Raw genomic sequence first — 13,089 nt, 5'->3', positions numbered from 1 at the left:
AGGCTATCAAGGCCTACTCTAGCCCACCAGCCCAACTTTTTGCCCACTGTTCTGCTCAGGAGAGCCAGGAATGTCTCTCCATCTGTGGCACGTGCCTCCTCAGTCCCCTATCTAGAACCTGATGGGTGCAGCTTCACCAATGCAGAACACTCTTCTCTATCCAAAACTTGTCTTTATTTCAAGTGATAGTTTGTTTCTCACCTTCTCCATAAAGACTCCTACAATCACTGGAGCCCATCCCGACCTGCCTTTTTTTCCCCTACACTTAGAATCAATCAATCCTGCATGGTTTAGCAGTTAATTACTCTCCACCTGCTTACTCTCCCTAACATTTCCCATAATTTTGCCCTTCATGAAAAAACCTGCTATAAGGAAAAATTAGCTATTACCAAAACCAAGAAACTATTTTTTGACCACTCTAAACCCCAAAGGTATACATTTGATTTCTTAAGACACTGGACCCTCTGGCTGATACTAATCAAATACCTATATTCAAAGGCATGGCCAGTTAGGTCAATTATGAACAATCATATTATATGTTTCCTGGTCAAGGTCTTGATAACTAAGAATTATACCTGAAAAGTTGTAAAAAGATAAATGAAACTTTAAATATTAAAATCACATGACTTTTTTTAAAACTAATTTTTACACGCATTTGTACCCATACAATATTTCATGGGCTGGTAACTGCCAGTGCTATTTACAAGGCTGCCTTAAGTCCCCTCAGAGAGTCTTACTCTTCCCTCTGGCTGCCCTCCATGCAGCCTGTCATGGGGCCCAAGGCCTGAACACAGGATCAAACCAGGAACAACAAAGGTGGAGTCATCTCTCCTCTCACTGCCCTGCCCAGCCCCCAGGGCCTGCAGGGAGGTGGGTATAAAACGAAACTGTGTTAAAATTCTAATTGTAAAGAACATAAACATGTGTCCGATATAATGTTTTTTTAAAGAGGACAACTGTATATATGACTATACACAGATATGAAGTATCTGTGCAAAGACTGAAGGATGATACACGAATAGTCGTGTTGGGACGGGGGACTTCAAGGTGATTTTCTTCTTTTCAAAATCCAATTGCATCCTTTGTATTTATCTTCCTCCAAAAATCAATCTATACAGTCAATTGGGTGATACTGACTGATCAGGATGCTTCCTTTACAAACTCTAGAAAAGTCATATTTTCACATCTGAAAGAGTTTTAAATTACTTACCAGCTTAATGTTCTAAACCATGGCAGGTCGTAAGAGCGATAGACTCTATAACCTATTGTGATAATTTCATGGAAGCATTTCACTTGGATGCCTAGAACCTGAAGCCAAGAGAACACATTTACATACATCTCTCAGTGTTTACATTTGTGCTTCATCATTTAACATGCAGTTTGTTATCATATGTATTTTAAAAATCTTTAGCTTACCCATTTTTAATTATTCTAAATGTCGGTAGCAAAAATTGAGTAGTCAATGCTTCTACAATCAAGTGATATTTCAAAGGGGTAAGCAAATCAATGTTTTATCCAAAAAGTGAGAGCTCCTTCCTGGGATAGGAGGGGGCACTGTAGCTTAAAGTTTGAGGGATACAGTCTGGTTGGCCACAGACTAGGCTTTATCCCTCATTACTACTTCATTTCTTGAGTCCGTCCTTCTTAAGACGGACGATCTTTTTGTGCATTTTGTTTCTTTAGTTAGCCTAGGAAAACGATTGAATGTGCAAGTTTGCTTGTATATATTTAACCATACAACCTGGTATACTTTCCAAGGATAAAGACACTGTCAGAACACATGATTAAAACACCTTTCCCCTGTCACCCAGCAGGGTTTGGGCATGATCTCTTCATACTTCCAGCAGTGCCAACTCTCACATAGCCAGCTACATACATCTCTCATCAGTCCAAGTGGTGCCACACTGGCAAATTATAAAACAGCCTTCTACATTTGCAGTCACTTCAGTCAGTCAATTGATTCTATGCAGTTTCATTTGCACAGTGTCCTATGTACATTCATAATAAATGGGTTAGGGGCGCCTGGGTGGTTCAGTGGGTTAAGCGACTGCCTCCAGCTCAGATTATGATCCAGGAGTCCCGGGGTTGAGCCCCACCTCGGGGGGGGGGGTCCCTGCTCAGCAGGGGGTCTGCTTCTCTCTCTCCCTCTGGCCCTCCCACCCCCCCCCGTGCTCTCTCTTAAATAAATAAAATCTTTAAAAAAATGGGTTAATATTTATGAATCCTTTTTTGATGGTCTACTTAGCAGTCCTTCACACTGTTGTATCCACCACCAACCTGAGTATAGGTAATCCCCGAGGATGTAGCAACATATTCAATGCTGGGCTTAAATCAATTCCAAGACTTAAAGAGCAAGTGGCAAGTTGAACACTTATTACCATGAACCAAGAAATTGAAATCTTTGTGAATATAGCAGACTAACTATTTCAACCTCTAGAGAGTATACCCAAGGGCTTGGTCTTGTATAGCTCTGCAGCTAAGAATGGATTTTATATTTTTTTAAAAAGTTAAAAACAAAACCCAAACATGATGTGACAGAGAAATATGTGGTTCCTTAAAGCCTAAATATTTTTACCTGCTTCTTTACTTAAAAATCTTACCAAACTCTGCCCAAGAATATACTTTCATATTTCTTTTTAAGCTCTCCACAAATTAGCTTTCCCAAAGCTACTGTTCAGGATATTCTTAAGTTGTATTTACATGTCCACTCACATACTTAAAGTAATTGTGTTCCCTCAGCCACATGATAAGAAAATATTAGGCCAAACTACTATAGTTTTAAGAAAAAGTCATTACTGCTTTATAACATAAAGACAAGAAATTCAAATAGTGTCTTTCAAATAAGCTTTGAATATGTCAAAAGTCATTTTTTAAAACAATCACAGAATGGGGACAATGCTAGATGTTAAAATAAAATGGCAAAGCCATGCTACTTATAGAACCAAAGGCTTTTAAAATATCAGATGCACTGATGCAATTTCTATTTGCTAAATGAACACATTTGCTCAAGAACAACCATTAGCACTTTACATGGTATTTTACTGAAGGGGGAAAACACTACTTTTAATAGCACACACATATATATTTATGACTGTCAACTACACTTTGCAAGTAGAATCAATATAGCGCTACTGGGAAAAGAGAAAACAAGGGATTCAAATCAACAGAGCTAAAATCCTTAAAATATATGTATATCTTCCAGGCTGGGTGATCACACAGAAACTGATATTCCAGGCCATCCATACTGGTAGCAATGCACATTGGTAGGACTCTGTTGGCCCAATAAATGTGTTAAGAGCCTTAAAACCAACAACCAGTATGTAAATGCCTCCTCTGCTAGTTACCGAGGAGGATTCGGAGAAATAATACAGGACATGTGTCTTCAGAGAGGGCTAGTCTGTCAGGGAGGACACCTGGAAATAGGCACATGGATGTAAGCATGGCCAAACAGAACACCTGTGCCAGGCACTGGCAACAGGCTGCAGTGGGCAGAGAGAAGAAGGGTACAAAGGATCACAGATACAGGAGAGGGAGAGGCATGTTAGGGAACTACAAGTAGTTCAGAGTTGCTGAGACACAAAGATGGAGGTGAGAAGCAGAGAGAGACAAGCCTGGTCACAGAATCACAGCAAACGGTACAAAGGACTACACCAGAGTTCGTGCTGGGGACACCGGGGTGGCTCAGTCGGTTCACTGTCTGCCTTCGGCTCAGGTCATGATCCCAGGGTCCTGGGATTGAGCCCCACATCGGGCTCCCTGCTCCGTGGGAAGTCTATTTCTCCCTCTGCCTGCCGCTCCCCTCTGCTTGTGCTCTCTCCCTCTCTGACAAATAAATAAAATCTTAAAAAAAAAAAAAAAAAAGGAGTTCGTGCTGATCACTAAAGGACATGATCCAATGTTTGTGTTGGGGATAAGAGAGGTGGAAAGAATGGACTGGAGAGGCGGCAAGAGTAGAGACAGGAAGGCAGGCAAGATACCACCATCTGGTCGAGTGCAGATGAATCTTTAACTGGGCCAGTGGCAGAGGGGGCTGGTGTAAGGAGTAACACATCGAGGAGATAGAACTGGCTGGATTTTGGGGATTGAGGAAATTGGGGGGCTAAGGGTGACAGGGGAACATGGAATAAGACCAGGGAAGGCTTTTGGGAAAGTAGACAGATTTATGCAGAATGACTGGGGATGGAACAGAATTCAGATTTGGATATGTTGAGTTTGACTATGGTATCTACGGGTTATCCAAATAAAACTGCCTATTTCCACTTTGGGAATCTATTTAAAGAAAATAATCCTGCATATGAAAAATCTTTACATTCTAATATGTTCAGGATAGTGTTATTCACCATAAAGAAATACCAAAACATAGCCTATATGTCTGAAAATAACACGGTAGTTCATAACTTATGATGCATTTCACTCCACTGAGTCCATGAAAGTATTAAAGTTGATGGGGTGGCGGGCGGTGCCTGGGTGGCTCAGTGGGTTAAGGGTCCGACTCCTGGTTTCGGTTCATGTTATGATTTCACGGTGGTAAGATGGAGCCCCACATTTGGCTCCGAGCTGAGTGAGAGGTGTGCTTCAGATTCTGTTCCCGCTCCTCCACCTGCTCCCTAGCACACATGCGTGCTCTCTCTTTTAAAGATTTTATTTATGGGGTGCCTGGGTGGCTCAATCGTTAAGTGTCTGTCTTCAGCTCAGGTCATGATCTCAGGGTCCTGGGATCGAGCCCCGCATCAGGCTCCTTGCTCTGCGGAGGCCTGCTTCTCCCTCTCCCACTCCCCCTGCTTGTGTTTCCTCTCTCGCTATGTCTCTCTCTGTCAAATAAATAAAATCTTTTAAAAAATAAAAAAGAAAATAAAAGAAAGATTTTATTTATTTATTTGAGAGCGAGCGAGCACGAGCAGGTGGGGGAGGGGCAGAGGGAGACGGAGAGGCAGACACTCTGCTGAGCAGGGAGTCCGATGCAGGGCTCTATCCCAGGACCCCGAGATCATGACCTGAGCCAAAGGCAGACGCTTAACGACTGAGCCACCAGGCGCCCCTAAAAAAAAAAAGTTTTTAAATGAAGCCGATGGTTGTAACGATGGTGGAACAACACAAAACACTCACTATAATATTTAGTTTAAAAAGCAGGATACAAAAGTCTAATCACATGATTACAACTATGATTTTTAAAACATAAAAAAGGGATAAAAGAAAATATATTAAATAGCAGTATTAACTGGGTTTTGGTAGTTGATGATAGGGTTAGGGGTGATCTTCAAAAAATTATCAATTTCCCAAAGTAATTTTAACACTCCTGTATAACTCTCACATGTGAAAAAATAAACTATTTAAAACTGAATCATATAATGTGAATAAAAACTTAGAGGAGTTTCCAAGAAGATGAGGGCGGAACCTCTTATACTATCTGCCTTTAAGTCAAATTATACTTTAGTATCTCCATCACGTAGAAAGTATGATTGCAAGTTATGAATGCAACAACTAAAAAAGTATTTTAAGTAGCAGGCTAAGGGAAAAAAGCTCCTTTTAAGGAACATTTTATTATTCATTCTCATATTATGAGTTCCAATTTAAAGTAGTAGCTTTCATTTCCTAGAAATAAGTTTTTAATAAAACGCTCTTGAATTAGTCATTTATGAGTGCTAATATTGTAGGGCACATGCAAGCTAGAAATGATGGATACTTCTCAAAATATAAATGACCTAGTTAGGGATATGAATATAAGTAGGACTTTAAAACACATAAAAGTAATATCATTTGAGTACCAACAGTGTGTGCATATGTGTAAATCCATCCACATTTCCTTAACATGAATTATAAATACAACCTATGTATGTATGTATGTGTACCCCTGTGCATGAATGTGTGTGTACACAGTGCAATAAACTTAAATAAGATCAATTAAGTTCAAATCTATTTCACTAGATCTTTTTTTTTAAGATTTTATTTATTTGACACACAGAGAGAGAGAGAGAGAGCGCACAAGCAGGCGGAGCAGCAGAGGGAGAGGGAGAAGCAGGCTCCCCACTGAGCAGGGAGCCCGATGAGGGACTTGACCCCAGGATCCCGGGATCATGACCTGAGCCGAAGGCAGACGCTTAACCATCTGAGCCACCCAGGCGCCCCCACTTTAACTAGATCTTTAATATTCTTTGCTGATTAAGCTCACCAATGAAAGGAAGAACTTGTAATAAAATGATATTTTCCTCTCATGGTAGAAAAAATGAACAAGAAAGCCCAAGCACTTTAGGTATGTTTATAGCTCTCTTTTTAAAATTCAGAATCCAAATGTGCAAGGATGTCTTTAAAAGTGTTTTGAATTTCCTCATAAATGAGTGATTAAAAATTAGCCTTTACACACAAATTCTGGCCTGAGTTACCACATCAAACAGTTTAGTCTGGAGAACAATGTAACTTTCTCACAGGAAGCCCACCAAGCTGGCATGAGTCTGTGTATTGAGGATGCTCATGTTCTTTGAATGTCTTAGCTCAAAAGTACCTTCTAAAGCAAATAATAAATGATCCCCAATATTTTCAACGGCTCCCCAGTGCTTTATAAATAAATCCCAAGCTTTTTCACATAGTATTGCAAGGCTCTCCAGAATCTGATCCCCAATTATTTTCCCAAGTTCAAAGGCCCTGAGCTCCAGGGGAAGGGCATCGCCCGCCTTTTCCTGACACATCCAGCCATTCAGACCTTCGCTCACATCCAGCCATTCAGACCTTCGCTCACAGTGCTCCCTCCACCCCGATATACCCTCAGGTCCCCTGAAAGGTCACCTCCTCCACCAAGCCTCACCGAGCTGTCTGCCATTACCCAGTCCCTTGGCCCCCTGGCCCGCCACTCAGCACACAGCACTGAAAAGTGCTCCGCACACACTCACTCCTGAAAGGCCCAGATTCTGAGGCCAGTGGTGGTCACTGGCACTCATTGTCCTCTGTGGGTCCCCACTGAGAAGACCAGGGGTGGGCTCTTCCCTGGGGTCACAATTGAACAATGCTCACACCGGTCAATCTGGCTTCTAGGCTCAGCATCTTCCGCCCTCTCATTAAAGTGGTCCTATCCCTGATCCACTGTTCCTTTGTAAGAAAAAGTTCTTTCTCATGTCAGCAAACTAACAGAACAGAGAAAGTGATTTCTTATTCACCACTATTACCCTGATATCCCCAAGGAAGTACAAAATTAACGAGGGGACAAAGGGGACATGAAAGGGCTTTATGGCACTAATAAGAGCTGCTGTAAGTGCTTTTATAGCAGGTGATGGGATTTTTTCCCAATGGTGTCTAATTTCACTTCGGAATTTATTCTTTTATAGACTGGAAGGAAAACCACATCCTATTGCCCATGCTCGTCACTGTGAACGGGACTGAGCATGGAGGGGAGCAGACAGGACAGATAAGCATCTAAGTGGGCAAGAGCAGCCAGAGATCTGGGTGGTGAGTGCGAAAGAGGCTGAACTAATGGAGTTAGATGATGAAAAGAAACAACAAGAAAGAGAGACACATGCATCTCGCTGACAGCAGGCTCTCCCTGAGCCCTGCTAAACATGCTCAGCACCCACTAAGGGCTTGATGAATCTGTTCAGCAAGTGCATTTCTCCTTCTCACTCCCACCACTTTGGGCTTCAAACGTTTCATGCTTCTTTGGGCATCAAGGCTTTTACACCTGGGAATCCTCTGCTGTGACCCTCTTGCCCGCAAGCTCCCCATCTCACCTCACCTGCTCAAGCTTCAAACTGCAGCATGCATGCGGGGCAGAAGACCTCCGGAAAGTCTTCTGGCTCCCCCACTTGCCCTCACAGCATCTTATTCTTTTTTTTTTCAAATGCTTATTGCAGTTTGTAACTATAGTTCTGATCAGTTCTTTAAAATGTAGACAGTAAACTCCCTGAGGGAAGAGACGAGCGTGCTTTTCTTAGCAACCCCATATCACACCCCAGAATTAGGGCGATGCCTGCTACAGAGCAGGCATCCTGGAAGTATGTGCTAAACGAATGAATTAAAAGCTTAAAATACCTGATTGGCTTCATGCCTTATTAGACTTCCCATACACAACAAAATCCCAAATGCCCAGATTGGCTTCAGCTTGCTTCTCTGGTCTCATCCCTAGGTACCCTCCAAATGCACAGCTTGCAAATCCCCCAACAAACCACATTCTCTCATTACCTCTATGTCTTGCTTCTGATGTCCCCACCTTGGAAATGCCCTCCCCTGTCCAGTCCCTTCTTCAGGACTCAACGTCATCACCTCTTTTGGAAGTCCTCCCTGTTCTCTCTCTGTCAAGCTGGATTAGATACTTTTTTTACTGTGCTCAACCAACAAGTTCTATGACAGCACTCACCCACTTATTTACTATACTATTTATTCATATAGTTACTTCTATGTCTGTTGCCATTAGATTGAGTTCTTTGAAGTGAGGGATCTGGCTAATAGTCCAATATGATAAAGTCATGTGTGTGTGAACTCATTAGCAGTACCTAATGCTTGGCAAAATGTATTTATTATGCATACTTGGTCTCTGCTGAGTGAACACACTGAATGGCTATTTTGCAAACAGAAAAGATTGGTCCAGGTCATTTCATGAACTAGAAGATGCTTAAGGGAACAAAATTCGCTGTTATCAAACCTTCTTTGAACTACCTTCTTTTTTATGACAGGCTCAAATTACTTCAATCATGTCAGTGCTGAAAAACAAAGCAAGAGATACTCAGGGAAATGTGAAACACTTACAAGAAGCATCAGCATAAAGGATCCCATATAGATGATCAGGAAAAACAATGAAATCATAGTTAGAGTAAGAATTCCACGAATCCACCAGTTTTTCCACCTACAAAGAAAATGTTTATAAAGTTAGTATTTAATGTATTCTTTCTTGAAGTTTTTTGTGTGGTTTCAGTATTACCAGACGCATATGGATTTTCCCTAACTCTACTTTAAGAATCCCTTACTTCACCTTATATAATAACAACAAAAATGAAAACCAAACAAACAGCATTTGTTCACTTACTCAGAGCTAAATTAAGTGTAAAAATTATATTCCCAAAGAAAGAAATGAATTTTTGCTCAAGTGTGATTAAGGATGAATCACCAGGTTAGGCAGTGAGATGGTCAATGTGGATATGTGCACATCCCAGCCGGGGTCATTCAGAAGGGAAGAAGGCAGGTGCAAAAGCCCTCTGAAAAGATGCTCTATCCTTTAGGGTGGTAAGAAAAAACAATAATGATTTTATTAAGGTGGTTTAGACAGAGAACACAGACTTCTAATGAGAAAAAGTAAAAAAAGGTTAACACAGAAGTGAAACTGCAGAGCACAGTGATTTCAGTGAAATGAAGAAGGCACGAGAAGGTCAGTCATGGAGGCAAGACCAGACTGATGGCCACTCCTTCTACTGCTCAAAGTGGGCTGCTGGCTCTCCTCACTTACGGACAAAAGTACTTCCTCACCCTTGGGCCTTCGCTTGTTCCTTAGAGCAGAGCTGCTCTGCCGTATGCCCAGCTAGACTGAGACTGATCTCCCTCAGTCCTCCGGCTGCCAGTAAGGGCTGGGGTTGTGCCCTGTGGCTCTCCCACCACACCCAGGAGACTCAGCCTTCATCCCCAACATCCTTTACAAATACTGTCACTCCTTCTGTGGCCAGGTCATGAAAAATGTTCTGTGTAAAACCAAAAGGATTCTAATAATACCTATATATGGATGATATTTCTGAATCTAAAATTTCTTCCCCCTGGTTTTATTCATTCTACACTGAGCTCACAATAAAGTTTTTCTTTAAAACTTCTCTGATTTCTATTAATTCAAATGACACCACTGAAATTATGTTACAAAAGATCTGGGTTCACCTTAAAGTATAGTAACATATTACGTACTGTGCTCTAAAAGCACAGGCCTTCATTCTCCTGTCTATAAAAAGAAATATTTGCTGACTTCATCCATTTATCAAATACTGATTACATTCCCTGCTTTCAACCACTCTCCTATACAGTCTAGATATTTCTTAAATATCCCTTTTATGATATCATTTCTGCCCTCAAGATCTAAAATGCCAACAACATTAAGTCACAACTCTTTCATCTAGCTTCCCAGGTTTTTCATGAGGTAGTCAAATTGTACTTAACCAACTTTATTTCCCTCTACCGTGTAACAGACTATATAGACTCGTAAATTTCTCATGAGACTGTAAGTTTTAGAACTGAACTGAAGTGAGCAGAGAGTCAAAAAATGCTATGGCTGAAAGGTTCCATTTATAACTCTTTGTGGATTAATGAATATATTGACTGGGAACTGGGCTAGGTCACAGAGCTAGTCAGAGATAAATAAAGGACCAAAAGCCAGTCTCCTGATAATAATTCTTCCCTGTTTGCATGAAACCCAGAAGCGTATTTAGCTCTCCTTTATAACTGGTCCTCGGACTTGGAATTGTTCAGAACCTACAGAAGAGGACTCTACGTACGTGTCAGAAATCAGTTTCCAGGCGGATGTTGCCAAGGCCCATGTGTGCCTTTGTTAGATGCTGGCTTTGAACTTCAGAGGATGATAGCTGATAGCTGCTGAGAACCAGGGACCTTAAACAGAAAACCTACTTTCTTCGTATCATCCAGAAGGTCCATAGTAACCGAAAACCTGAGCCCTTCAAGGAACATATCCTATCTGGTTATCTTTTATATGGCTTTTTCCCCTCCCAGAAAAATTCCCCTCCCCCAACAAGGTCAAAGACTTAATTCCTTTAATTATCCTAATGGATTCCCCAAATCTCCTAAGAATACCTAATACAAAGTTAAGCACGTAAAAGAACACTGATGCAGTAACTGAAAGTCATCTTTTAAGAGAGAACCACTAAATTCAAAACAGAGCATGATATGAGGGATAAAAAAAGTGTTACTAAAAACCAGAGGATAGCCTGATTCTGATTTAAAATTCTTGATTTCTTTTATCATGCTACCATGATCATATTAATAAAGTCCTAGCTTTGAGTCCAAGTCATCACCTCGTGATTGCTTTGAAAAAAGGAACTCAGAATCAGTAAAGGAGAACTGCATTCAAGTCTCATGTCTCCAGGACCTACACTGAGATAGAAATGAGATTTCTAAAAAGTATATAATTAAGCAGTAGCCTTAAAAATGATTATCGAAAGTGCTTATACACTTAAGGCTCAAATCGTTCATGAGATGTACAATGTTTTACTTTTACTACAAATATTAAGTGATTTTTATTTCAAAAGTAAAGACAAGGTTTAAAAATAATTATTTTCCTTGTGGCACAAACATCATGAGTCATCAAGAACCTGGGCTGGCAAGGCAGTTCACCTGAGTCAAGAACTGGTATACAGAGATACTCGTCAAGAATAAGCAAGAATTTTGTGGGCCATCAGGCAAAGAGAAGTTTTGAGAAAATTCCTCTATCAGCCTTTGGAGGAACTGGACAGAAGTGTGCAAGTTCCTGAGAGAAGGAAAATGCATCATACAGTATAAGAGCACCAAGTATAAGGCTATGCCTGGATGTTTTCCTTGGCTTCTCAACCTCAGTGTTAATATTTTGAGCCAGAGAATTCTTTGTTGTGAAGAGCTGTTCTGTGTACTGCAAGATGTTTGACGTCCTCCCTGGTTTCTCCCCACTACATGCCAGTAACACTCTCTCTCTTGACCACCTAAAATGTCACAAATGATCACACACCACATGGCCACTGGTGCCGTCTGGGGGGTCAGGGCATTGCCCCTGGATGAGACTACTAACCTAGACTGATAGCTGAAGAAGAGCTCCACTAACAGACAAAACCAGCCTTAATCGGTTAATGACTATTCACTCCCACAGACCCACACACAGGTCACAAAACAGACTGGGACAATTTGCCAAGTGACTGAAACCCGTCAGGCCCCTTCCAATTTCAACAACTTATGCTTTGTTTGATATTATATACTAAAGACTTAAAAATAAGCATAAATCCTAACCTTGCTACAAAGAAAAATGTTTAATACAGGGTTGTTTTTAATCGTGAAAATTTGGAAACCGGCTAAATGCCCAGCAATAACCGTTTAGTTGAGTAAATTGAACTATCATGCAGTCATTAAAAATATTTAAGTAATTTAATGATGTTCCTAAAACCGCAGAATGAAAATGTAAATAGAAAGGTAGGAAACAGTACAATGCTATTTTTATATTATATACCCCCCCACAAACACATATATACACAATGTATAAGAAAAAAAAGCTTCAAACAGTAGATATTAGAATACTATAAATATCAATTTTGGGGGGGAAGGATTACAGGAGTTTTTTTCCCCTGCAATTCATGTACTTTTTAAATGTAATTAGTATTTTTAATCCCATGCATCTACAACTTCTAAATCTTTGTAAGATAGACCATTTTGGGTACTAGCTTAAAAAGACCCTAAAATAAGACAGATTTCGAAACATTCATGTAGCCTTTAGGGCAAAGTTTGAGAAGACTGAAACTGGTTATATTATTATTTATTTATTATTCATTTTTAAAAACCAATTCTTTTATAAACAGAGCACAATACCTACAGTCACAATGTGCTTCTATCACTTACTAACTGCATGACCCCTGACATGTAACATTTCTGTGCCTCAATTTCCTCATTTACAAGACAGGTTTATATAATTGAACCTGTGTTACAGGGTTGCTGTGAGAATAGTCAATATGTGTGAAGTACCTGGAGTAGTGCCTAGCACATAGCATATGCTCAATAAATACCAGCTGCTATTATTTGCTATTGTTACTTTACACGAGGAAAAAAAAAAACTCATTACTAAGGAAAAATCTACTATAAATCACTTTTAGGAATCCAGCATCATTCTTATATAACAATATAAAAAAATTTCAGATTTTAAACCAAACGTGTATCTGTGAATGAGGTTGGAAAAACTGAGATCAAGAAGTATTAAAATAATAATCAGGTTTTCAATAATGAACAGTAGAAAGTTTTTCTATTGGTTAAACAAATATGAAAACTTCTGTTTGAACCAATTTATTCTGATATGGTTATCTGCTAGGAATTAAAAACAGAAAAACTTACATTTATTAGATATGACTAACCAGTGTTTTTTGTTATGACCTATGGGTAGTAAAA

At 40.2% G+C, this 13,089-nt stretch overlaps 1 protein-coding gene across 1 annotated transcript in view; it reads right to left on the bottom strand.

Annotated features, from left to right (window-relative positions):
• Window positions 1–13,089, bottom strand: part of CDS1 (CDP-diacylglycerol synthase 1) — a 62,740-nt gene that overhangs the window by 34,166 nt on the left and 15,485 nt on the right. The window contains exons 3-4 of the mRNA XM_027600278.2: window positions 8,731–8,827; window positions 1,211–1,308 (exon numbers count right to left, since the gene is read on the bottom strand). Coding sequence (XP_027456079.1) covers window positions 1,211–1,308; window positions 8,731–8,827 — 195 coding nt within the window. The remainder of the gene's footprint in view (window positions 1–1,210; window positions 1,309–8,730; window positions 8,828–13,089) is intronic.

This window comes from Zalophus californianus, chromosome 2 (assembly GCF_009762305.2).
Source record: "Zalophus californianus isolate mZalCal1 chromosome 2, mZalCal1.pri.v2, whole genome shotgun sequence".
Lineage (NCBI taxonomy): Eukaryota > Metazoa > Chordata > Mammalia > Carnivora > Otariidae > Zalophus > Zalophus californianus.
This window is presented reverse-complemented; position numbering and strand designations above follow the sequence as displayed.